At 37.7% G+C, this 26,383-nt stretch overlaps 2 protein-coding genes across 8 annotated transcripts in view; one reads left to right on the forward strand and one right to left on the reverse strand.

Moving 5' to 3' along the window:
- The window catches only part of Ccdc186 (coiled-coil domain containing 186), a 44,949-nt gene extending 39,910 nt beyond the window's left edge, over positions 1-5,039 (reverse strand). For both annotated transcript variants that reach the window (XM_026389163.2, XM_026389162.2), the window contains exon 1: positions 4,875-5,039. The gene's annotated coding sequence lies outside the window, so the exon portion shown is untranslated. The remainder of the gene's footprint in view (positions 1-4,874) is intronic.
- An 8,692-nt stretch (positions 5,040-13,731) lies between these two features.
- Tdrd1 (tudor domain containing 1) overlaps positions 13,732-26,383 on the forward strand; it is a 38,323-nt gene continuing 25,671 nt past the window's right edge. For all 6 annotated transcript variants that reach the window (XM_077798977.1, XM_077798980.1, XM_077798978.1 and 3 more), the window contains exons 1-5: positions 13,732-14,053; positions 16,128-16,186; positions 22,159-22,303; positions 23,679-23,784; positions 24,460-24,523. In XM_077798977.1, coding sequence (XP_077655103.1) covers positions 13,732-14,053; positions 16,128-16,186; positions 22,159-22,303; positions 23,679-23,784; positions 24,460-24,523 — 696 coding nt within the window. The remainder of the gene's footprint in view (positions 14,054-16,127; positions 16,187-22,158; positions 22,304-23,678; positions 23,785-24,459; positions 24,524-26,383) is intronic.

The following is a 26,383-nucleotide window of genomic DNA, read 5'->3' on the forward strand; positions in this document are numbered from 1 at the left end:
TTGGGAGGGGAGTTATCACCAAAGCTACTAAGGATAGAATAGCCTAGTACTAGATTAAATGGAAAGGATGCAAAACTAAACATTGACAAGATTATTTTAGAATAATAAGAAGAATTTAAGAAGAATCTGTACAAATCAAATTCACATGCTTAAATAAATGCAGTAATTACAATTATAGATTACAATATAGGTTGCTTTTTCAATGTTAAAAGTAATACAAGATATTTCAACTCTTTATTAACTTTCACTTATTAGGGGAAATACCATATTTAAAACATTATAGTAACAAAACTCCTTTTAATTCAAACATTTATTTTTCCCAGAGTTGTTTGTGTTTCTGACACAGTACTACAGGACCAATTCACACTTCAAAACTGTTTCAGTAGGTGAGAACTGGTTTCGCTCTTGCTGGAGCTCATCAGCTGTAGGCAACTGGTCAAGAAGCAGTTTTTATGTGCCTTAAAGCAAAGCATGATCTACCTTGAATTTTATTTCTTTATGAAGGAATGAGTGTTTAAAAATTATTTACAAAGTTATATAAATAAAAACACTTTTAACAGTTTTGGGTTCTCTTTCCTGTTTTTTCCACTAATTAGTATTATAAACAACAAAAACTTAGGCTTACTCAAGAAACTGCAAATACAAATTCATCCAATCTATAGATGTTTGGTTAACAGGTTATCAAATAAATGTGCCTCATACAAAGGTACCAAGTTGAAAATAACTTCCAGAGTAGATATTAACCCATTTGTTAAAAACATATTGAAAATCTACATGTTCTAGGTGTTGGGAACACTACAGGGAATAAAACAGACATTCCTCATCCCTCAAGGTGCATGCCTGAGGTGAGATGTAGTGGACCAATACATAAAGACTATGCTGTCTTTTATTCTTGTGTTTTGTTGCTAAAAAACCACAAAAGCATTACAGACCATACAGCCTTTATTTTAACATTACAGCATTTTAATGTCTGCCAGTGTTCCATCAGAATATACACATATATATATAAATTCATAGGTATTTTAAATCCAGAAGAACCTTAGTTCAACCTAAATACTTTATAACTACAAACTTTGAAAGTATAAATTGTACCATTCAAGCCCCAAATAATATCATTAAATAATATACATTAAGATAAGCAAACTGAGCCTTGAGATAACTCCTTTCAACATAAGCTTTACTGTTCTTTATAGTAAAAGTTTAAGTATAGCAAGACGGTTTTGGTTTCTTTCTTTCTTTCTTTTAACATATTCCCTCAAATACATTTGAAAGAAGTATAAACAAAACTTACCTTTCTATCAGTTTTAGCAAGATTCTGAAACGGCAATTAAATTCAGAAGCAAAAATCAATGAAAAAAGCATTCACATAGTTCAATATCATCTGCTCACACCATCAAACAATTGATTTTCACATATATTAACTTGAAAAGACATACTTTCCTGGATAAAGTTTTTAAAAGTAACAGTAAAAAATTGAACATAAGAAACATAAATACCTTGTTTTCCAGAATGAAACTGTCTAATGCTTAAGTTTTATTTAAGATGAATTTACACAGATCCAATTCTACTCTTAAAACATAAAAACTGAGGTGCTGTTTCAAAGAACTCTAGATGCATTATGCAAAAAGGAAGACAAAAATTTTTTTTCTGTACTGGGCATTGAGTCCTCTGCCTCATAGTACATGCTGCACACTACCACTGAGCTATGCCCCCAGCCCTTTTATTTTTTATTTTGAGACAGGGTCTCACTAAGTTGCCCAGGCTAGTCTTGAACTTGCAATCCTCTTGCCTCAGCCTCCCAAGTCATAGGGATTACAGGTATGCACTACCACACACAACCAGAAAGATACAGTTTTTAAAGTGCAATAGTTAAGATCTTAATTAAGCTTTTGGGTAAAATTGAATACATTGGGTTTTCTTAAAAATAAACACAGTTGTAGAATTTAAAAGTTTCTTTTAGCTCACCAGTTTAAAAATTTGTATTATGAAGCCAAAGTCATTTATTGCCATGGAGGTCTTTCAGCTTTGTACCCAAGACTTGGGGCAGGGGGAATTTTTATGCTATATGAGTTATTATCACCTGCGTGTTCATGTACAAACACACACACAAAGATGTTTTTAAAAGGGATTAAGATAAGACACCCCAAATAGTACCAAATCCTATGACAAGATAACAAGAGAAAGAAAAATTATGACCCATCATGATTCCAGAAAAAAAAGGGTCAGTGACCACATCATATATCACAGAAGTTATATATGTTAAATTATCAGTTTGGTATATTAGAGTCATGCAATTTTAGATACCTCTAATAATTTTTTTTAAATATTAAAACAGAGAGTTTATTAATACAGAAATTTTAATTTGCAGCTATTTATATTGATATCACTACTTGCACTTCAATTAGTCTAAGAAAATATGAAAAGTTTTTTCAATTAATTTCTATTCCAAATCCAAAAACTAAAAGGACAAAAGAGAAAGCTAATAGTTAAAAAAATAATAACTGCAAGTTGTAAGTCTGCTTTATGTTAAAGAGTTTGGGCTAATATTTAAATTTTGAATCCACCTTTGGTCTAGATTTGGTTAATATGGTATGGTATAGTTTATAAAACTAATTATTTGTTTGCCCTTAGTACATAATCCCACAGAAGACGATGAGCTCATTTGTGTTTTAATGACAGAAAAATGTTAATAAATAGATCCACTCAATACTCTGCTGGACCTAATTACCCCCAATGTTTCTCTTTATTTACTAGCCAAAATAAAAATTTTAAATCTCAGTAACTAGTAAAATTCAAAGGATTATTTGAAACAATTTAAGATTAAAGGATCAATTGTTTATGATCCCACTGCTGCCTCTAAAATGATTAGTAAGTATAACACTCACAACATTGTAAACCCAGTAACATGTTTATAAGAAATTCAAGAACTGGTTCTAGTATTTAAAAGTAGAGATAAGAAACAAATGAGAAACCTAAGTTTTACTAAAAGAAAAAAAAAACTTCAGGTTAAGGATTCTTACTTTAATTGACACTGTTTGAGGGCTTGGGAAACTAGGGAAGATTTATTAATAGTACATGTTTTTAAAATGAATATACTAGACAATTATCATTAGCTATGTTGTTACTATACCAAACTCTTTGGTTTATGGATCAGAGAACTAAAAGGTTAGAGTGGTGACTGTATTGCACATTAGACACTCCTCTCAGCAACAAATAAGATTCTAAAATGTCAATTACTTTCTATGGAATCCCTAAAATTTAAAGAAACTTTTAAGTTTATACACAACTACTCTGAATTAGATAAGGCCCCCAAAATTAAACATAATCCATGCATCTTCTGGGGGACTCCTCAATAATCATTTTCCCTACTACCCTGCAAGATTTATGAACTACCCAATATCTTATCTGAATATGTTTAATTTAAAAAACACAAAAAGACCAAAAAGGAAAAAAAGAACTAGGCTTATTTATCATGTTTTTCATTTCAGAAAGAACTGAAAAGTAATGCACACAGAACAGTGTACTTTATACACAAAGATACTTCAGTTTCACTCTCAATGACTCTAGAACCTTAATCTTTTCTGAAAGATCACTGCCAAATAGGAAGGTGCAATTAATAGTTGAGATGGCCACACCCACAACCTACATACTAAACATTGATTTTTCTTTTAATGACTACTAGTACCCATCTTGAAACATTGTTCCACTAATTTTCTGCACATTTTCCTTAGAAAAAAATACCCTATTTATTGTTTTGGAATAAATAAAAAAGCTGGGCATCAAAGGAACATGATACATATGCAGAGAAAATTGCCGGGTACCAAGCACAGTACAGCATATTTTTCCTATACTCTTCTGATTCCCACAGGTTGCAAGACTATTAAGAGAAGGAAGCTGGATTCTAATACAGATTTTCTGACTATATAACCGGGCCTCTTAAGTCTGGACAAAATCAAAATATAAATATTTGCTGAAGTTGCTAAATTGTTAACGGCTGAGCAATAACTACACCTGCAAGGCACTGCTACCCAGTATTGCTATTTGGGAGACATATGCAAGAGATTTTTTGTTTTGTTTTGCTACTTTACATGTATGATGGAGACATAAATTTGGAATTCCTTCCTAAGCAAGTAAGGTTTAAGAAATGCCTGATGTCCTTGTTTAAAAAGCAACATAATCCCGGTGCCCTGTAAGACGCCTGTCATCCCAGCTACAGGGGAGGGTGAGGCAAGAGGATCGCAAATTGAAAGCCAACCTGGGCAATTTAGCGAGTCGTGAATTAAAATTAGAAAACAAAAAATAAAATAAAATAGCCGGGGACGTAGCTCAGTGGTGCCGCGCCCCTGAGTTCAGTCCCCACATAGGGGGCAACATAAAAACAAAGAACCGCATCTCTCAAAGATACCAAAGAATCATTTCTAAGTAACTTAAAATCATGGTCATGGAAGTGTTTGGAAAGGGGTGAAAAGTCGCCACAACAGTAAAGGCGAAACTTGGAGCCCAACAGTGAGATGGGTGAATGACTGTGAAAGATCTCCGAGCAGGTGGAGCTCAGCCGCAGTTTCCACTTGCAGCCCAGGCAATCCGCCCAAATTCGGCAGCTCTCGAGGCACAGCTCTCGAGGCACAGCCCGAGGCCCCGCTGCCCCGTCCCCGCCGCCCGCTCCCCGGGCCCCCGCTCCCCAAGGGAGGCGGCGAGGAGAAGGGGCTCCGAATCCCGGCGCCCAGCGCTCGCCTCTGTCCTCCCGCAGGAGAGAAGCCGGATCCGGAGGCGGGCAGCCGGCCTACCCCCGCCCCGGGCCCGCCGGACCGTCCGGGAGGTTGGCAGCCCCGCCGCGCCGCCCCAGTCGGTCCCGGACGCCCCTCGGCACTCACCCCACTTCTCCAAGCCTCAGGCCGCACCCTAACGAGGCCGCTGGAGCTCCGGCTCAGGGGCCAACCTCTCCATGGCGGGATCCGCCGGACTAGAAGTGGGCGGGGGAGACAGCTGCGGGGATCGCGGCCCACCCCTCACTTTCTCCACAGCCGCTTCCCCAAACCCCCGCGGAGCTGACACATCAACAAAGATGGCGGCGACACTGAAGCCGGACCGGCTACAGCTGAGGGGGCGGGGCTTCCCGAAGGAGCCAATCAGCACGGCGCAGGCGGCGTGACGCCACTCACCTTGAGGTGCGAGGTAACCTGTCTGCAGTGGGCGGGGCCGGCACCGCGCCGCCTCCTGCCTGGCGACCCCGGGAGGTCACACCCGGCTTTGAGCCTCGCCGGGCTTCCACGCCCCGGCCAACCCCGCAAGCCGGCTCTCTAGTCCTTAGACCTGTCCGACCGCTCACACCCCTCCCCGGCACGACGGGGTGGCTTCTTTCGGTAGGAAGCGCTCGATGGGGTATTATGTCTCCTCCTTTGGCCTGTGCTCGTGTGAGTCAGAGGCATAAAACAATAAAAGAATTCGAAATAGTGGTTTCCCCGGCTCTGACGCTCAAACTTTGCACCTCACATGGGTGGGCGGAGACCACAGTAGCAGCCTACCTGCCCATTTGACAATTTGTCCCTGGGAGAGACCTCCGGGAGGTTTCCATAACACCAGAATTCGGATTTTCAGAGTGGCAACTACTGCCATTGTTTAATAATAAAATGTTGGCGCGTTCGGCTCCTGAAAAGGACTAAACGCCTTTAGGGCTGGAAGTAGCTTTTCCGGCATGCTGCAGGGCCACAAAAAGGGTATGGAACATTGTTGCTAGGCAAGGTCCACACAAGTTAAGTGAATGGTTTTAGTCTGCGGAAGTTTGCAAACCTCCTCTCTCCAGTGAAGCTGTGTTCTTTGGTTTAGGACCTCTTAAGCACAACTCATGAGTGACCGTAATTAATTCAGACGAATTTACTACAGGGATTTGGTGAAGACAAACTTACTACCGTTCTGTTAAACTTTTTTTTTCATACTACCTGAAAAATTATCCCGATGCCTAACTTCTGTCCTTTTCAAAAACAAATGGCACCTCCCTCCTCAAAGGAATCGTATTAAAACACACTTTGCAGATAGCATGTTTGTGATGAAGAAATTATTTGAATTTAAAATAATAAATCAGGCAAACCTTTTAGTGTTGGGGCAGGGGGGAAATCAAAGAACCTAAGTTGTTTCGGTACTCTTCTTGTCAGTAATGACATTGGCATTTGTTATTCCTGAAATTTATTTCTGAACTTATAAGTAGTATAAAGCATATATGATGTGTCTTTCAGAACCACGTTTTTCACTATAAAAGAAATAGAAATACGAAATAAAATGAAACAATGAAATTATGCTTATATTTGAATATTTAGAAAAATGAGAATGAACTCAATGCATTTTATTTTTTCATTAAGAAGTTTGGGGCTGGGGATGTAACTCAGTGGTGAAACACTTGCCTAACATGCCAAGCCCTGGCTTCAAACCCTAGCACTGAAGAAAAAGAAAATTAAAAATCTGCTCACAGAAAAGGCCTAACACAATAACCAACCTAATGCATACCCCTACTCTGCAGACTATGATCTCTAAATATCATTTCCCACTAAAATGTACCTGGACTGAAAAAGTTACAAGGTCTGATTCCAAATTTGAGGCAAAAATGTACAAAATAGACTTAGGGATTGATGGTTATGCTACTTAGATGTGGGCTTCACATAATGGCTTCCTTCATAAGTATTTAGTGTGTGTGTGGTGGGTCCGCAGAGTAGAAAAATCTAATATATCTCAGCAAGATAATCAAGTCCAACGTCAAATGTCCTAATTCATGTTCAGGGCAGACTTGGTGGCACAGGTCTGTAATCCCAGTAATTTGGGAGGCTGAGGCAGGAGGATTGAAACTGTGAGGTCAGCCTCAGCAATTTAGCAAGACCCCGCCTCAAAATAAAAAAGAGCTGGGGATGTAGCTCAGTTATAGAGAGCCTCTGAGTTCAATCCATACTGCCAGGGAAAAAAAGTAATACTAAGATAGAAATAATGTTTGTAGGATATACAATTGATATGATCAATGAAAATAGCACTTTATTTCAATAACCTACAACTCCATTTCTATCATGAGAAGGATATCAATAGTGGGGCCAGCATCCTGCAAAAAGCCTGACTCCTGGTCATCAAAGAAAAATTTGAGAAACAGCCACAGACAAAGAGAGCCTAAGGAGACATAACTAAATTAATGTAGTATCCTGGTTGAGATCCTGATTCCAAAAAGGGATAAGTAGCTTAGGTAGGGGGAGAACATAAGGAAATCTGAACAGACCATTGACTTTAGTTAACAATATATCAAGATTGATTCCTTAAGTGTAAGAAATGTATCATACTAATTCAACACTTTAATAATAAGGGGAACTCTGTACTTTCTTACTTATAATACACGTCTCCACATTTTCTTTAAAAAAAAGTACAATATATTTTTTTAAAAATACAAGTCTGGTTTTTGTATCAAAACGTTGTAGGAAGAGTGACTGGAATGCAGATGTCGCCAAAAGTGACCGTGAATCGATAATGTTGAAATTAGGTGAAAAGTGCATTGGGAGACTACCATTCCTTTGAATATGTCATAAAAGCTTTATACCAAAAAAAAAAAAAAAGAGATAAAAATGTTTGAGCAACACCAACAGATAGAATCACAGGCCCTTAATTAGACTCAAACACCCACAACAGGTGAATTCACTCTCCATGACCAGGCAGAAGTGGCCCTTCAAAAGACTTTCAAGTGGCCGAAGGGATCCGAATGATTTTCACAAACAAACCGGAACAATAACTTTGCCACGTTTGGGCAGAAGACCCTCGGCACCCGCAGCCCCAGACCACCCTTGATGCTCAAGGCCACAGAACGCGCCCAAGGCCCAGAGCGCGGCTTCCAGGCCCAGGGAGGGCGCACGTGGGGCGTGGCGGGCGCACGTGGGCGCGGACTGCGCAGGCGCCGCGCTGGAACCGCGAGGGCCGGCTGGACTTTAGGGGCGAGGGGAGCGCGGGGAGAGCACCTGGGCCGCGGGGCTCCCGGCACTGGCAGCCTCCACCACGGCCAGGCTTCAGAGACAGGTTGGGGTCAGCGGCCCTTTCGCCTCCTTCCAGGTCAGGGTTCCCAGGCGCCAGGGTGAGGGAGAAGGGCTGTGTGAGGGTGACGGGGCTTCCAGTCGTTGGAGGCCGGACGTTGGACGCTGGACGTTGAGGTTGGGCGTTGAAGTTGGGCGTTGAGCGGGTGGGTACCAGGCCTGGAAGTGGAAAGAGGATGGAAGGGTAGAGGAGACCTTGGAACTTTGGCTGAGAAGGGCAGGTCTAGGAGGTTTGGGTGTGGGCGGATTCCGTGCTGGTTGGAAGGACCCAGGACTTGGGGTGCCAGCCGGCAGGGGCCCTGCCACTGTTTTGGAAATAGTACTTGCAGACATGAATCCCCACGATGTCAACATTCCCCTTTGCTACAAAAGAAACTTGTGATTTCATTGCTTGAATTCAAAGCTGGAGTGCAAACATTATTAATTACTTAACTCTTCCCCTAACACCTTCTATAGGAGAGGAAGTTGCACCACCACATTCACCGAGATGTGAGTGAGCCGGCGCTGGTTTGCCTAACAGGTGTTTGTAGTGCCTGCTGTGTGCCAATCGCTTTTCCGAGGCCCCTGCTATAAATAACGTTTTCTGTCGGACCTCCGGAGTTAGAGCAGGTGCTTTTAGTTCCCTAGACGAGACACCACGGTACTGCATGCAAATTTGCACAGCTATGGGTGTCACCTGGGTAAGGTGCTGGACCGGGGACGGTGGGATGAGGATGGGGAGGTGACAAGTTACTCAACTTCCCGTTACTCGTTTTTGAGGAACAAATAGACGTTAATCTTCAGATTTTCATCTTAAAAATGCAAACTCGTTCCTCATGGGAAGATACTGGTTTGTGGGAGTGGGATATCAGAGCAGAGGGCTGGGGTTGTCGCTCAGTTGTAGAACTCTTGCTTAGCCTGTGCAGGCTCTGTGTTCCCACCCCCAGCGTGAGGAGGAAGTTCTTGAGCAGCAGGCCCCCCCCCCCACCGCAGGGGCAAGTTTCGGTACAGTATCCTTTAATCTTCGTGATTTGGATTTATGAGGAAGTTACTACTGCTGTCCTCACTTTACAGTCTCTGAATGAATAGTAGACAAATGAAGTGATTTGTCCAAGACAGCAAAGTTAAATGAGGACGCTAGGACTCGGATCTGACTTCAAAACTCTTTATCTGCTACACCCACTGAGCTTTGTAATTTTAAGACAATGCTTCCTTTGAGTAGAATGGCTCTCCTTGAAAGTTTGGGATTACCAGGAAGATAAAAGCCAACTTTAGAAAGGAAAACCATTACATCTAAGTATCTCTGCATGCACTTTTATTATTAAAAGAAACAATAAGGGTTGACTTGAGCCCTGGGCACTGTCAGGAATCTGCCAGGAGAAGTCGGAAGTCACAGTTTATACAATAGGGTTTCAAGATTAAAACATACCCGGTGGTTGACTCTGGATTAAGCTAAATAGGTATAAATGCAAAGTCTTATGGGTGTTTTTTAAATGTAAACTCAACCTTAAAAGCCTGATGAGTCCCAGTTGTGGTAGTTAAACAAAAATCTATGTGTTAAAATTCATAGAACTGTAAATCAAAAAGAAAAAATCAACTTAATGGTATGATAAATACATGTTTTTTAAAAATCCAAAAGTTTTTAGGTGATGGAGGGTTATATTTGGATTCAAAGCAGTCCTGGCTATTTGTTCCAAATGCTAATGCATGAATGGAAGTAAAAGTGTTCAAAGACAGGGATGTCAGGACTTACCACCAGTTTACCTGCAGTCTTGTGCTCAGCTGTGAGAGTCAGCTGTATGAGGGTATGAGCAAGTGAAGGACCTGGGAGAAAGGAAAATTCATGGCTGACTCAGATGTTTGAAAGTTGGGTCAGAGGCAGCAGAGTAAGTTGAGAAGAGAACCATTTTATTAAAAAAGGAATATAGTACCCTTGGCTGTGCCCAAATATAGTATGAAGCTTCTGATCCTGAAATGCACTGTGTGCTTGTCCTGGAAAGTTCCTGAATGTGGTGAAGTAGTGAGGTACCCTTCAAACCTGCATATTCCACGACAGGTGGATCTACTTTTGAGTTTAAATCCTCTACTTGCTGCCGCAAGTTTACAGTGAGTGTAAGACTGGTACTATTCTTAAAGTCAAATATATTTACAGAACTTAGATTTGGAAGTGTGAGGCATGAAGTTCTGCTATTAAATTTCAGTAAACCTCATAGTATCTAATTCTCTATTTAAATCATTTCATCAGTGAATTTCATTCTTGTCCAGGTTGTCATGAAAATTGTAGTACACATAAAATAGTTTTTATCATAGAAATAGCTTCGGAATGCCTTATTGTACAAAGTACCTTGCTGGGGCGAAATCAAAGATTTTTTTATTTTTAATAAGACATGGTCCCTCTACTCACTCAACTTAAAATAACTTAAAAGACTTACCTGTCTGTGATTCACTGGCAACCTTAATAAATAAGGGCAAGTTATGAAAGGCTGTCTCGGGAGCGCTGTGCAGTGTACTGAAGTGGTTCCACTGGGCAAGATGATGCCTTTATCGCAACTATATGGTTTAAATATTACTGTAGCCATTCTATGCAGAAAATAACAGTTACATCAATTTGAAATATTTAAAAATGTACAGATGAGGTTGAATGTTTCCCCCTTATGTCCATCAACTAATAATCCTTTTTGTATGACATTGGTGCCTTTGGTGCATTATTTTATTGGCATGTATATTGATGAACTGCAAATAACAGAAAACCTGTAGGCTTATTTGTGTGCTAAGTATGGTGACTTGGATGCCACTGGGGACTTGGGCTCTTCACATTTTATGCTCTCCTCTCCTGAGTGTGTGCTTATTGTTTTTTCATTGCAAGACAAGTGGTTTATGTTCAGTCCACAGGTCCATGTTATAGGAAGAAAGGGGTAAAAGACTCTGCTAGCCATATCCATCCCTTTCCAATAAAAAAGGGCAGAGCTTCCTCAGAAACTCCACTTGAGAACTTTGACTACCGATAGTGTCACTAACTGTAGCTGGCAGGTCAGAGACTGACAATGGTATTTGGATCAGACTCTGCATACAGTATCTGGATTTTTTTTTTTTAATACCAGGAATTGAACCCAGAGATGCTTAAACACTGAGCCACATCCCCAGCCCTTTGTTTGTTTGTTTTTTATTTTGAGATAGGGTCTCATGAAGTTGCTGAGACTGGCTTTGAACTTGAGATCCTCCTGCCTCAGCCTTTGATGCAGCTGGGATTACAGGCATGGGCCACCATGCTGGGCAGTATCTGGATTTTTAAAACTTATCAATACTTTTGAAAAAGTATCAAACTTACTGTTTCTGTGGTGTTACTTATTTCCTGGCCTATTTAACTATTTTTTAAGTTTTTAATTATTCACATAGTCATATTTGCTATCATTTTGTTTGTGATATTTTACCACTTTTAAACAGCAGCAAAGGCAAAAGCCTTTCATCCAGGTTTGTGTACACCATGAAGAGTGGAAATGGCTGGTATGATAGTGGGTTTTTGGAGTTCATATGATCTCTGTAGCCCAGAATTTGCACAGTGTTGGAAAGGTGGATATTGTTGGTTGTATTGGTCCCTATTTGATCAAGTTTATTATGTTACTAAAATATTCATTATCATTGTTTGTTTTCTGTTTGAATAATAATTGTATAAGGAAAGTGTATCCTTACCATTATGGATTGATTTTCTCCTTCAGTCTTTTTTTTTTTTTTTCTTTTTAAATTTACTGGGAGTTGAACCCAGGGCTTCTCTACCCCTAAGCTATATCCCCAGCCCTTTTCATTTTTATTTTTTAGGGAATCTTGCCAGGTTGCCCAGGCTGGCCTCAAACTTGCAATCCTTCTGCCTCAGACTCCCTAGTACCTGGGATTACAGTCGCCATGCCCAGCTTCCAGTCAGTTTTTGCCTGATTCATCTCATAGCGAGATTATTGTGACTCAGTGATTCCTGGCTACTCTGTTTCTTCAGTGTGTTTCTTTTACTAAAATATCTTTCATTGTCTAAATGATTTCTATGTTGAATTCTGTTTTATCTGCTATTAATATTAACATTCCACTTTTATTTTGGTTATTTGCATAACACATTTTTAATCCTTTTATTCTCAGCCTTGCTGTAGGATTTCTATTTCTGTGCGCCTTTTGTTAATAATGTCTGGCTGGATGTTTTTCTCCCTGAAACTCTTTTCTCTTCTAATTGAAACTAACCCTTTGATACTTGCATTACTTGAATATGGTTCTGTCTTATTATTTGGTATTTTCTATTTACCATGCTTGAATTATTTTCCTGTTTGATTAAACATGTTTTTCTTTGATTTTTAAACTTAAGCCTTCTATTTCATACTGGTTTTTACTCTATAATGCACATCTTTATATTTCTTGTATAGCTTAAGTTGCCTAAGCTTTCATATCCCCACCACCATCCAGTTTCCTCTGGAGATTATTTTCCTTTTATAATTTGACATATTGCTCTCTTATTGTATCCAATATTTTGTCTTTTCCTTTGGTGTAAGAAGTTTTTTGGTATAGGTGTACTTTTCCTGGCATCTGCAGTATCTCCCACCATAGCTGCCCACCTTGAATCCTTCTTTTGAGAATCTTCTAGGATCTGGGCCACCTTTGAATGCACCTGTTATTTCTTTCATAAATTTCACTATTATGTGTTGTCTTTGGGTTGGGATAGACCTAATTTATAAAACATGAGGTGGAAGTTTTAGAACACCAAGAGGGAGTATTTACCTTCTCATTTATTTTTTGTTCAAAACCATGTCAGACAGCATTTGAGGTATTAGTCATTGGTTTCAGTCATCTGTAACTTTTTTTTTTAATCTGAAAAGTTTTAGGAGAATAGACAAAAATTTGCCTACAGTTAAAGTAAAAACTGATTACTACTTCAAAAAGAAGAGTTGCTTTTCTACTTTAGGTGCTTCCCCTGGACAGGACACTTGGCATCTTTAAGAGTAATAGGAAAATGACACACCAACATCATTTCTTTGAGGCACTTTGTGACAAATGAAATGGAAATTTTGCAATGTTTCTACCCATCTTTAGAGAAGGGTACAGTTTACAATGTATGAAAGTTCAGCTGGAGATTATCAAAGCAGGGTGCTTGGGAAAACTAGAAGGAACAGGGTTCAGCTGAGACAGGTTGTGGTGGATGGCCAGGATGGTAGGAAGGTGAGTGAGCAAGGGCATTCTGGGTAGCAGTCAGCTCATTTGAGGTCTTGGTGCAGTGTAATGTAGGAGAGGGTAGAGGGGTTCTGAGAAGGTAGAAAGGTAGGTAATGACCAGATTTAAATAAGAGTATCTATGGTATTATACCAGTAAGGTGTAGGCTTTATATTGGAAATATTTCTCTAAAAGCATGAAAGACCTTTTCCATTCCCCATATTTCAAAAGCTTTTAAAAGTAAGGAATGGTGTGGAACTCTGAGGTTACTCTTTTTAATGTCTTGAGTTGATCTTTTGTTGGTCTGTTATTGAATTCTGTTGAACTTGGAGTTTGTATTCATCCATAGGGAACTATTCTTATACCATGTAGGTTTCGATGTAAAGGTGAAATCTGCTTTTGAATTATTTATGGGGATTATCTGTTAAATATTTGAAAAAATCATCTGGGCCTACAATTCTACTTTTGCAATTAAAAGTTACCTCTTAAATATATTTATTTCACTCCTTAGACTTCTATGAATGTTAAGTTATCACCTAATATGATGTCAAGAAATAATTTGGAAGCATCGACTTGTAAAATGACCGAATCATTTAGTTTTGAAAAAAATGAAAGCAAGCTTCCACCACACGATTCCTTAAGAAGTCCTGGAGCACATCATAACCATCCTAATTTCAGGTTGAAAAGCCCAGAGAATGGAAATAAAAAGAACAATTTTTTGCTTTGTGAGCAAACCAAACAGTATTTAGTGAGTCAGGAAGACAGTTCAGTATCTTCAAACCCTAATGGCATCAATGGAGAAGTTGGATCCAAAGGAGACCGGAAGACGTTGCCGGCAGGTGAGTAAAAACCATGGGCTGCACGATGATGAGATGGTTTCTCTGAGTTTCCACAGGTATGCTTAGCTCCACCCGAGGGGTAGGAACAGGACCGCCAAATGACTGTAGAGTTTGCATGTAATTGTCAGTTTCAAAGAGACAAGTGCCAAGTGGCTACCTTTGGCTTGATTAATCACAGAAAAAATTACTCAAGAGAAAATGGCTTCAGAGGACCACCCCCACCCTACAATCAGAGAACTGTACTAGGAATGTAGAAAGGAAGCACATTGGATTTTTTTATGGATGTTTTAAAGATTGGCCATACTTTTAAAATAGCATGCAATTTTTATGCAGATAATAGCAGACAAATAATAGTAACCGGTTTCATGTGATTTGTTTTATCATTCCTTTGCTCCTAATTCTGAAAACCTGCTTTTGAAGGAGAGTAGGCCATAGCAAAATGAAACCTCTTTGAATGTGAGATATGAGTTTTTAACATTATGTTGATGTAATTCTCCGAACCAAGGTGACCCTTGGCCCCTAGGGTTCCTCAGGAGGTCAAAATGATCTTCCTGAAGGTGCTTAAACATTTTGCTAAGCTGATTTTACGCTGACAGTGCAAAAGCAAGAATGGATGAATTGCTCTACATAACCTCTAGCCCCACCCTGGGCTAGTGGTCATTGAATTTTTCATTGTCATGTTCTTGCAGTTAAACAAAAATGCCAGCATCACTAAAAAATATCCTTCATGGAGCAGAAAAAATTATTTTATTAAATAATTAAAAATATATATATTAATTTTATTAAATCTCGACCATTGTGTACAGGTATTTTTAGCATTTTGTGTAATGAAATAATAATTACTCGTAGCTTCTAAAGTATGAAAAAGTATGCATGTAACTAAGCTGTGAGCTGAAAAGGAGATTTTTTTTTCCTTTGAACATCCTTTCTACTTGAAGGACAAACTTTGTTTGGACTTAAATATTTGTTAAGCATTTTCTCAAAAATTAACAAAGTGAACTTGTCACTTCAAGGACAACAGCTGGTGATATTCTGTTGTCAAGAGATAAAATTCTAACTTCCAAACAAATTAGGATTTCAGGATTTTTGTGTCTGCTACTCTGATTTAAGAGCTTCTCTGTACTTTAAAGATTTCTGGTGAGATGCATGGTGATATTTACACATTTTGCCGGGATGGGGACAGGGTCACTTTGTTGCTGGGCTCAAACTCCCGGTCCTCCCTGGCAGGTGGAATTTCAGGTGTGTGCCACTATGCCCAATTTACACATAATTTTTTGACATTGTGTAATGGAATGTTTTGACATTTGACAGCTGGGAATAACTCGGCAGCATTTTCCATCGGTAAAGACTGCAAAGTGCAGGCTAAATTAGTGGTGGCATGACAAGTTCACTGATGTGGTTTTAGAATCCATGTTGCAGCTGACATTTAGACCACCACTTGAGCTTTGGTGTGATGTTAAAGGAAAACATTCACAATTATTTGAGAAGGCCATTAAATGCTCTTCCTGCTTGCGACTACCTCTATATGTGAGGCCAAATAACTGGCAAAACAGCATATCGTGATAGACTGAATGCCAAAGCATATACATGAATCCATCAATGTTCTGTAAGCCAAACATTAAAGAGAAATGGAGAATGTTTTTCTGTTCTGAAAAGTTTTTTTAAACAAATTAAGTTACCATGTAATACATTTATTTTTAAATGAATATTTCAAAATTTAGTTTTAATTTTTAATATAGTATGTATTAATAGACATAAGCCATGTAAACAAAAGTTCTTTAGGGTTGTCAGTAATTTTTATGAGGGTAAAAGGGTTCTGAGTTCTAAAAGTTTGAGAATGGCTGCCTTATTGAATAGGGGGAAATCTACAGTGACAAGAGGAATAGGCAAGAAAATTTGAGACAAGTCCTTTTTTCCATTAGGAAAATTGGGATGTTGCTTATTTATGGTGTAACTATAAGGCCATTATGCAGTTGCCCGATTATTTGAATATCACCTAATTATTCTATTTTACATTATCAGAAATAAAAGATAATATTTGGCTTTTATTAGGAATTGTGTTTTTCCTCCTCAGGAAACTCAGTGTCACCATTAAGTGCTGGAAATAATTCACCACCCAAAGAAATAAAAACTGTAAGTTTTTTCCCCTATTTTGCATATTTAGATAAAAGATTCTAGCATTTTTGTATTGCATTAATGAAGAAGTATTCAATTTGTATGTATTGTTTGAGGTCAAATTTACTTTTCTTTAATCTAGTACCTTAAAAATACTCTTTTCTTTATGGGTAATTGTGTAGATTGTACAATTAAAAGTATAGAGAGTTCCTGGTTACCCTCTGCCCCAGTCTCTTGGTGGTGACATGCTACAGGACTATAGCACATGTATCACCCCTGGGGTATTATCCTTTATGGTCAAGACAGAACATTTCATCACTACTTGTGTGCCCTTTTATTGGCTACATCTATCTATCATCCTGCTCCTACCCTTTCCTTAATCCCTAATCCCTGGAACCACTAATATAATTCATATTTCCATAGTTTGATTACTTCAAGGATGTTGTGTGAGTGGAATTAGTATGTAACCTTTAGGGAATGGCTGTTTTCACTCTGAGTAGTTCTCTGGAGACTGAGCTAGGTGGTTGCATGTACCAGTAGTTTTGAGTCTTTTTATTGCGGAATAGTCTTCTGTGGCATGGATAACTTGTTTAACCATTCACACACTGAATACACCTGGCTTCATTCTAGTTTTTGGCTTTTAAAACCAAAACTGCTGTATCCAAGCTTTTCCTGCTCTAAGATAAATGCCTAGCAGTACAATTTTGAGGTCATGTAGTAGTGGCATATTTTGCTTAAGAAACAGCGAAACTGTTTTCTGGAATGACTGTACCACATTGTGTTCTCACCCAGAATGTGTGAGTTGTTCCAGTCTCCTCCATTACCAGCATTTAGTGTGGAGTTCATGTTTTATTTCACCCATTCTCACAGGTGTAGAACATGCATCATTGAAATATGTTTTTATTTCTATATGACATCAGAATGCATTACAATTCTTATTACACATATAGAGCACAATTTTTCATATCTCTGGTTGTATACAAAGTATATTCATATCAATTCATGTCTTCATACATGTACTTCAGATAATAATGACCATCACATTCCACCATTATTTCTAACCCCATTGCCCCCTCCCTTCCCACCCTCTGCCCTATCTAGAGTTCTCTGTTCCTCCCATGCTCCCACCCTCTATCCCACTATGAATCAGCCTTCTTATGTCAGAAAACATTAGGCATTTGGTTTTTTGGGATTGGCTAATTTCACTTAGCATTATTCTTCTCTAACTCCATCCATTTACCTGCAAATGCCATGATTTTATTCTTTTATTGCTGAGTGATATTACATTATGTATGTATGCCACATTTTTTATCCATCTATTGAAGGACATCTAGGTTGGTTCCACAGTTTAGCTATTGTGAATTGTGCTGCTATAAACATTGATGTGACTGTGTCCCTGTAGTATGCTATTTTTAAGTCCTTTGGGTCAAATGGTGGTTGCATTCCCAGTTTTCCAAGAAATCTCCATACTGCTTTCCATATTGGCTGCACCAATTTGCAGTCCCACTTGCAGTATATGAATTTACTTTTTTTCCCACATCCTCGCCAACACTTACTGTTGTTTGTCTTCATAATAGCTGCCATTCTGACTGGAATGATGAGGACATCTTACAATGGTTTTAATTTGCATTTCCCTGATGGCTAATGATGTTAAGTATCTTTTCATCCATTTGTTTGCCATCTGTATCCTCTTTGGTGAAATATTTCTTTGTGTCTTTTGTTCATTTTCTAGCTGGAGGGTTTGGTTTTTTACTGTTGAGTTTTAAAAACTTCTTCATGTGTTTCCGATACCAGTCCTTTGTTAAGTTGTGATGTGCTGGTATTTTCTTCTAGTCTGTAGCTTATCTTTTCAGTCTCCTAATAAGGTCTTTATCAGGAGAAAAGTTGTTCATTTTAATGAAGTCTGGCTTGACAGTTTTGCCTTGAGTGGCTCATACTTTTAGGTGTCAACAAATCTTAAGGACCCTTTGCTATTCTAGATCCAAAAATGTTTTTTTAAAAGTTTCATAGTTTTACTTTTTTTTTGGCAGTGCTGAGGATTGAACTAGGCAGTTGTGCTATTGAGCCACAGAGCTACATCCCCTACCCGTTTTTTTTTTTTTTTTTTAAATCCATTTTGAGTTAAGTTTAAGAAACTTGGGCTGAGGTTTTTTTTGTTGTTGTTTTGTTTTTGCCTGTGGAGGTTCAGTTGCTAAGTGTCATTTGTTGAAAATGCTAGCTTCCTCTTCTGAATTGCTTTTGCACTTTTATATATATATATAAAAAATTGGGTATATTTGTGTAGCTCTGGGTTTTGCCATTCTATTCTGGACTTTCTGTTGTTTCCCATCTGTGCCTACCCCTTCACCAGTACCGCACAGTCTTGATTATTAGAGTATATAATATGTCTTGAAATTAGGTAGAGTGGTTCATCCTCCTGTATATTTCTTTTTCAAAATTGTTTTAGGTATTGTAGTTCCTTTCCTTTCTCATATACTGTTTATGATAATCTCATCCATATCCACAAAATTATCTTGCTGGAATTTTTGTATCAATTACATTAAACCTGTACCTCAATTTGAGAATTAACACAATTGCTATATTGAATCTTTCAAACCATGGACACAAGTCTTTTATGTAGATCTTTGATTTTCTTCATTTTATAATTTTCAGTTTACAACTCCTGTACATGTTTTGTTAGATTTATACTTAATATTTCATTTTTTGTGTTCATAAATATTTTGTGTGTGCTTCCCCATGTTCATTGCTAATATATAGAAATATGATTGAGTTTTGGATATTACATTCTGTGACCTTGCTGAAGTCACTTATTCAAGGACTGGTTTTTAGATCCCCTATAGTTTTCTATCTAGGTAACCATATCCTCTACATAGAGGGATAGTTTTATTTTTTTCCCTTTCAATATGTATGTTTTTATTTCCGTTTCTTCCCTTATTGCACTGTGTGAAAAAAAGTGGGACAGGGCTGGGGTTGTGGCTCAGAGGTAGAGCACTCGCCTACCATGCATGAAGCACTGAGTTTGATCCTCAGCACCACATAAAAATAAAATAAAGATATTATTATAACTAAAAATAAATATTTTTTTTAAAGGTGGGACAGTAGATAGCCTTATTTCCAGATTTAGGGGGAAAACTTCAATTTTGTGCATTAAGTAGAATGTTAGCTATGTGTTTCTATAAATGCAATTTATTATGTTGATGAGGTTTCTCTATTCCTGATTTTTTGATAGTTTTTTTTTTATCATGAATAGGTGTTGAATTTTATCAAATATGTTTCTTGCATGGATCAAAAGTGGTGATGATTTTTACTTTGCCTATAAATTTAGTGGATTACATTGATATTTTGAGTAGTTAACCAGCCTTGTGTCTCTGGAATAAACCTCATTTGGTCATGGTGTACAACTATTTTTATATATTTTTGAATTCTGATAAAACTTTGCTAAAGATTTTTAAATTCATTTTCAAGGGAGGGCTTGTTTTGTAATTGTCTCTCTTTCACTTCTTTGTGTAGTTTGAATATCAATGTAATATTAGCTTTATAAGAAGCATTGGAAAGTTGTTTCTTTTCTATTTTCTGGAAGAGAGATGATGGAATAAATAAATATTTATTTGTTAGTTTTTGTTTAAATATTTGGTAGGATTCTCCAGTGAAAACAGTTTGGACTTGGATATTTCTCCTGGTGGAATTTCAAAACTGATATAATTTAAAATTATTTAAATTAGTTCATATTATGATAGTTTTAGTTTATTTTTTCAAATTAATTGGTATATTTTGTCTATATTACCAAATGATGTGTGCAGAGTTGTTTAGTATATTATTTTGATGTCACCACAGTGCTATCCATGTTTCATTTTGGAAATTGGTAATTTCTGTCTTCTCTGTTTTCTTTATTATCTGTTTTACAAGAGGTTTGTAAATCTTATTGATCTTTTCAAAGAACCAAGTCTTGTTTTCATTAATTTTTTGTTTATTTTTAATGTTATTTATTTCTGCTTTTATTTTTACTGAGTTTTTCCTTCTTTTGGGCATTTTTTGTCATTTTTTGTTTTGTTTTTGAGTTATGTGTTAGCTTTCTTCAGTATAATGATATACCTGAGATAATTATATAGAAAAGAGGTTAAATTTGGCTCACAGTTTGGGAGGTATTCCAGTTAATGATCAAATGGCCCCATTGCTTTGGGGCCTGTGGTGAGGCAGCATATCATGGTGAGACCATGTGATGGAATAAAACTGCTTATATTATGACCAGGAAGAAAAAGAGGAAGAGTTTGGGTTCCCCTTCAAGGGTGTCTCTGATGACCTAAGGACCTCTCATAGATCCTAAAGGTTCCACCACCTCCCAGTAGCACCACTCTGGAGACTAGCCTTTAACATAACGGACCTCTAGGGGACATTCAGGGTTCAAACTATGGCAAGATGAGAGATTATATTGTCGATTTGAAACTTTTCCTCTTTTCCAATATGTTCATTTAAGGCTTTAAATTTTCCTCTAATATTTTTAGATCTATTTAAATTAGTTCATATTGTGATAGTTTTGAATGAAAACAAGACTTGGTTCTTTGAAGAGATCAACACTGCTTTAACTATGTCCCACTTTTTTTTTTTTTTGCTACTGGGGATTGAACTCAGGGACACTTGACCACTGAGCCACATTCCCAGCCCTATTTTGTATTTTATTTAGACACAGGGTCTCAATGAATTGCTGAGCACCTTGCTGTTGCTGAGGCTGGCTTTGAACTTGCGATCCTCCTGCCTCAGCCTCCTGAGCTGCTGGGATCATAGGCGTGTGTCACCGTACCCAGCTTCCCACAAGTTTTGATATTTTATATTATCATCTTTCAGTTCAAGGGTCTTTTATTAACCTGGAGACTTTCTGTTTGGCACATGCATTATTTAGAAGTATGTATTTTAGTTTTCAAGTGTTTGGAGATTATCTGTTCCTGCTACTGATTTCAAGTTTGAATCTGTTGTAGTCAGAGAACAAACTCTGTATGATTTAAATTCTCCCTTCCTCTTCATGCATACTGAGCACATGCTCTACCATGGGGCCACATCCCCAACCTTGTTTTTTTTTATTTTTTGAGGTTCCCCTACACCCCTGCCAGGTAGTAGGGATCAAACCCAGAGACTCATACATGCTAGGCAAGCAGTCTATCACTGAGCCACATCCCTAGCCCTTGAGGATTGTTTTGTGGCTCTGGCTATGGACTTAGTAGATGTTCTGTTGGTGCTTGAAAAGAATGTGCATTCTGCAGTCTAAAATGTTGGCTCAAATCGTCTGTAAATTCCTGATAGGTCTTTTTGATTAATTGTGATGAGTTTTTCTATATTCTTGTCAATTGTCTAGTTATATCTATTATTGAGAAGAAGCATTAACATCTCTAACTATAATTATGGATTACCTATTCTTTTTTGAGTTTAATTTTTATTTACATTTGATAGCTCTATTTGCTACAAACACATTTAGGATTGGCACATTCTTTTTGGAATGACCCTTTTGTCATTGTCCCTCCCTGATTTTCTTTGCTCTGTAGTCTTTGATATTAGTACAACCATATCTGTTTTCTGTTAACATTGTTGAGGTACTTTTCCATCTTTTTAGTTACAACCTGTTTATATAATTATACTTGAAATGAGTTCCTTACAGGTAGCATATAGTTGGGTAACATCTTTTAATCCATTTGGTCAATCTATTATCTTTCAACTGGCATATTTATAATTGAGTTAATTATTGATATTTGAGGGCATTATAGATACAAAACTTACTGGCATCATCATTTTTCAATTTGAGTATAGTGTAGACACTACCTCTCTTTCCTTACAAGAATCCTCTTAATTTGTTTTATATGTAAGTTTGGGGGTTTTAGTTATACTTGGGAGGAATGAGGGAGAAGGCATCTCTTCTATCTTACCAAAGCAGTCAGTCATAAATCTAGTATTTAAAGAAATTATTACCAAGTTCTAATATTGCTCTTCTTTGTTCTTAATAGAAGCCCAGCAATAGTGTGTCTCCTGCACAGTCAAAAAAATCACACAAGTTGGTTGAAAATTCCTTGTCCATAAGTAATCCAGCGCTCTTCAACTCTTTAGGACCTCCCCTTCGGTCAACTACTTGCCATCGCTGTGGTCTGTTTGGTAAGCAGCTTGCTCTTAGATGTCCCTAGATAATTCTACACATTTGAAAAATATTTTTACTATGGCAGATAGTGTCTGTGTATCTTTGTATATATATTGTGTACCTGTCATTCATCTGCAGTAACTATTAACATCCTACCATTGATCTTTATCTAGATCTTTATGCTTTTTTTGATTCCTCAGTTGATTAGTATTTTTATGATTTTTTAATCATTTTTTTTTAGTTGATAGACCTTTATTTTTATTTATTTATATGTGGTGCTGAGACTCGAACCCAGTGCCTCACACATGCCAGGCAAGTGCGCTACCGCTGAGCCCCAGCCCTAGCCTCTTGTGATTTTTTTTTTTTTAAAAGAAAGCATACATGTACTGAAATTCACACACACCGATCAAGATACAGAATATTGTCTCCTCAGAAAGTTTTCTGTGGGGGCTGCAGTTGTAGCTCAGTGTTGGTAGAGTGCTTGCCTGGCAAGTGTGAGACACTGGGTTCGATCCTTAGCACCACATAAAATAAAATAAAGATGTTGTGTCCACCGAAAACTGAAAAATAAATATTAAAAAATTCTCTTCTCTCTCTTAAAAAATAAATAAAATAAAGGTATTATATTCATTTACAACTAAAAATTTAATTTAAAAAGTTATTTAAATCCCTTTCCCATCACTATACCCCCAAGAAAATGACCATTTTTTTCACTGTAAATTAATTTTGCCTGTCATAGAATTTCCCATGTATAAATTGATATAGTACAGGCTCATTTATATAAAGTTATCTAGAATAATATTTTTTAGATTAATCAATGCCATTGCATGTATCATTAATTACTTTTGTTATTGCTAAGTAGTATTCCATCACATGATTATATCACAATTTATTTTTTTAATTTATTTTAAATAGAATTGTATGTATTCACCATGAACATGATGTTTTGACATATTTATCTGTTTATATTGATGAACATTTTGGTTGTGTCAAGCTTTGGGTTATCGTGAGTTGTATCCCTAAATATTTTTGTCTAGTCTTTCTCCGCCCACCCAGTGCAGGGGTTTGAATCCTGGGGGTACTGTACCACTGAGCTACATCCCCAGCCAATTTTCTGTCTTGAAATTTATGTTTTACTTTTAGACAGGGTCTTGCTAAATTGCCTAGACTAACCCTGAACCTTGTGATTCTCCTGCCTCAGCCTCTTGAGTAACTGAGATTGCAGCTAAGTGCAATCTAAATACCTAACCATAAATTACACAGTTCCCTTCAAATGGTCTTCTTGAGGTGATTGATAGTGATGTTTGGTGGGTCTGGTCTCTGGGGACATCTTGATCTCAATAGCACACATCTGGCGTGCACCACCAGTGATGTCCTGGTTGTGTCCCTCAGGGTCGCTGAGGTGTTCTCAGTGCAAGCAGACATACTATTGCTCCACGGCCTGTCAGAGAAGAGACTGGTCTGCCCACAGCATTGTGTGCAAGCCTGTCCAGCAAAGGTAAGTGTTCATGAGCTTTGATTCATTAGGTAATATTGAAGAAGCTCTTCCTGATAGAATAAGTATCTCATCAGTTAAACAGAACTATTTAGAAGTTGTTCCATTCCGATATTTATTGAGATATAATGAAACATACAAACCTGAGGTGAATAGCTCTATGAGCTTAGTTTTATATATTTTAGACAGTACATATTATGATTTAGAACCTTAAATGAGTTTTTAAAAATGGTTATAATTTTAGAATGCCTTACTTTTAATCATGTTTGATTCCCTGAATTTTGGTAAGTTGAAACTTGCATAGTGCCTCTTGAGTAGTGATTTTTAAATGCATAAATCTTTGCATGTCATTTACCAGTTTACAGAAGTTTCACATATAACCACATTTTATCCTCAAGACTTTGTGTAAATGTAACTTAGGGATTATCTTCCTCAAACTAATAAGAAAACAGGCATAGAGACTGTGACTGCCTCCCTTTCATCCGGTGACACTTGGAAAGTAAGCTTTGCACACATGGGGTGGACTCTTGCATGGGCCCCTGCTGTGATCCTTCCTGGAGAAAGCTGCCTGGTTCTTTCTAGCTATTGTTCATTGAGACTTGAATGTAATTGCGATTTATGGTCTCCATTCTTAAATGCTCCATAGTATAAATATTGTAATCAGTTGCTTTATTTCAGTTTCCATAAACTTGAAGATAATAAGTCACCTTTTGAAACAAAGAACATGGAAGTGAAAAATGAGGTATGATATTCTTTGTCTTCATAGGAAATTTTAAATGACTCCCCTTTATTGAATAAGTACTTAAGCCAAATAAAATGTTTTAGGTCTGGGGATGTAGGATGTAGCTCAGTTGTAGAGCACTTGCCTAGTATGCATGAGGCCCTGAGTGTGATTCCCCATACTTCAAAAAACAATTCAGACTCATTTCTACATTTCTATTAATGTTTTTGTGTTGTTGTTGTTTTTTTTTGGGGGGGGGGGTTTACTAGTGATTGAACTCAGGGTCACTCGATCACTGAGCCACATCCCCTGCCCTGTTTTGTATTTCATTCATTCAGAGTTTCATTGAATTCCTTAGCGCCTTGCTTTTACTGAGGCTGGCTTTGAACTCAAAATCATTTTTCCTCAGTCTCCCAAGCTGCTGGGATTACAGGCTTGTACCACTGTGCCCAGTGTCCAATAATGTTTAAAAACAAAAATTTCCTATTAAATCCACTTGCTTTAATGATGGGATTTGATGAATTTGGTAGTGGAGGTATATGATAATTTTTTATTTACAGTCTTTCTCCCCACTGACTGTGTCAGTGCAAAATCACTTGGATTAGTTGAGGAGCCCTAATTAGTTGGCACCTGCGGGTGCTAGCTGTGAACAAACCCTGTAGGAATTCTATGTAAGGAGAATTTTCTTCCTCTTACTAGCTCTCTTCTTTTTAAATAACTATAGGAGCTGAATAATTTATAATTTGAAAACCTTGTATCCAACTATATTTATTTTTAATTTATTTATTCTAATTTGTTATATATGACAGCAGAATGCATTACAATTCTTAATACACATATAGAACACAATTTTTCATATCTCTAGTTGTATACAAAGTATGTTCACACCATTTGTGTCTTTATACATGTTCTTAGAGTAATGATGTCCATTTCATTCCACCATCTTTTCTACCTCCATTCCCCCATCTTTTCTACCTCCATTCCCCCTCCCTTCCCCTCCTTCTCCTCTGCCCTATCTAGAGTTCCTCTGTTTCTCCCATGCCCCCCCCCCAGCCCCACTGTGAATCAGCCTCCTTATGTCAGAGAAAACATTCAGCATTTGGTTTTTTGGGATTGGCTAACTTCGCTTAGCATTATCTCCTCTAACTCCATCCATTTACCTGCAAATGCCATGATTTTATTTTCTTTTATTGCCCAGTAATATTCCATTGTGTACATACACCACATTTTTTTATCCATTCATCTACTGAAGGGCATCTAAGTTGGTTCCACAGTTTAGCTATTGTGAATTGTGCTGCTATAAACATTGATTTGACTGTGTCCCTGTAGTATGCTGTTTTTAAGTCCTTTGGGTATATAGACCAAGGAGTGGGATAGCTGGGTCAAAAGGTGATTCCATTCCCAGTTTTCCAAGAAATGTCCATACTGCTTTCCAGATTGGCTGTACCATTTTGCAGTCTCACCAGCAACGTATGAGTGTACCTCATCCCCCACATCCTCGCCAACACTTATTGTTGTTTTTATGCATAATAGCTGCCATTCTGACTGGAGTAAGATGAAATCTTAGAGCAGTTTTGATTTGGATTTCTCTAATTGCTAGAGATGTTGAACATTTTTTCATATATTTGTTGATTGATTATATATCACCTGAGAAGTGTCTGTTCAGTTCCTTGGCCTATTTATTGATTGGGTTATTTGGGGTTTTTTTGGTGTTTAGCTTTTAGAGTTCTTTATACACCCTAGAGAGTAGTGCTCTATCTGATGTGCAAGTGGTAAAAATTTGCTCCCGAGCTGAAGGCTCTCTTCACCTCACTGATTGTTTCTTTTGCTGAGAAGGAGTAATTCTGGATTTTAATTCTTATGCTATAGGAGTCTTATTAA

The sequence above is a fragment of the Urocitellus parryii genome, chromosome 5, assembly GCF_045843805.1.
Source record: "Urocitellus parryii isolate mUroPar1 chromosome 5, mUroPar1.hap1, whole genome shotgun sequence".
Classification (NCBI taxonomy): Eukaryota; Metazoa; Chordata; class Mammalia; order Rodentia; family Sciuridae; genus Urocitellus; species Urocitellus parryii.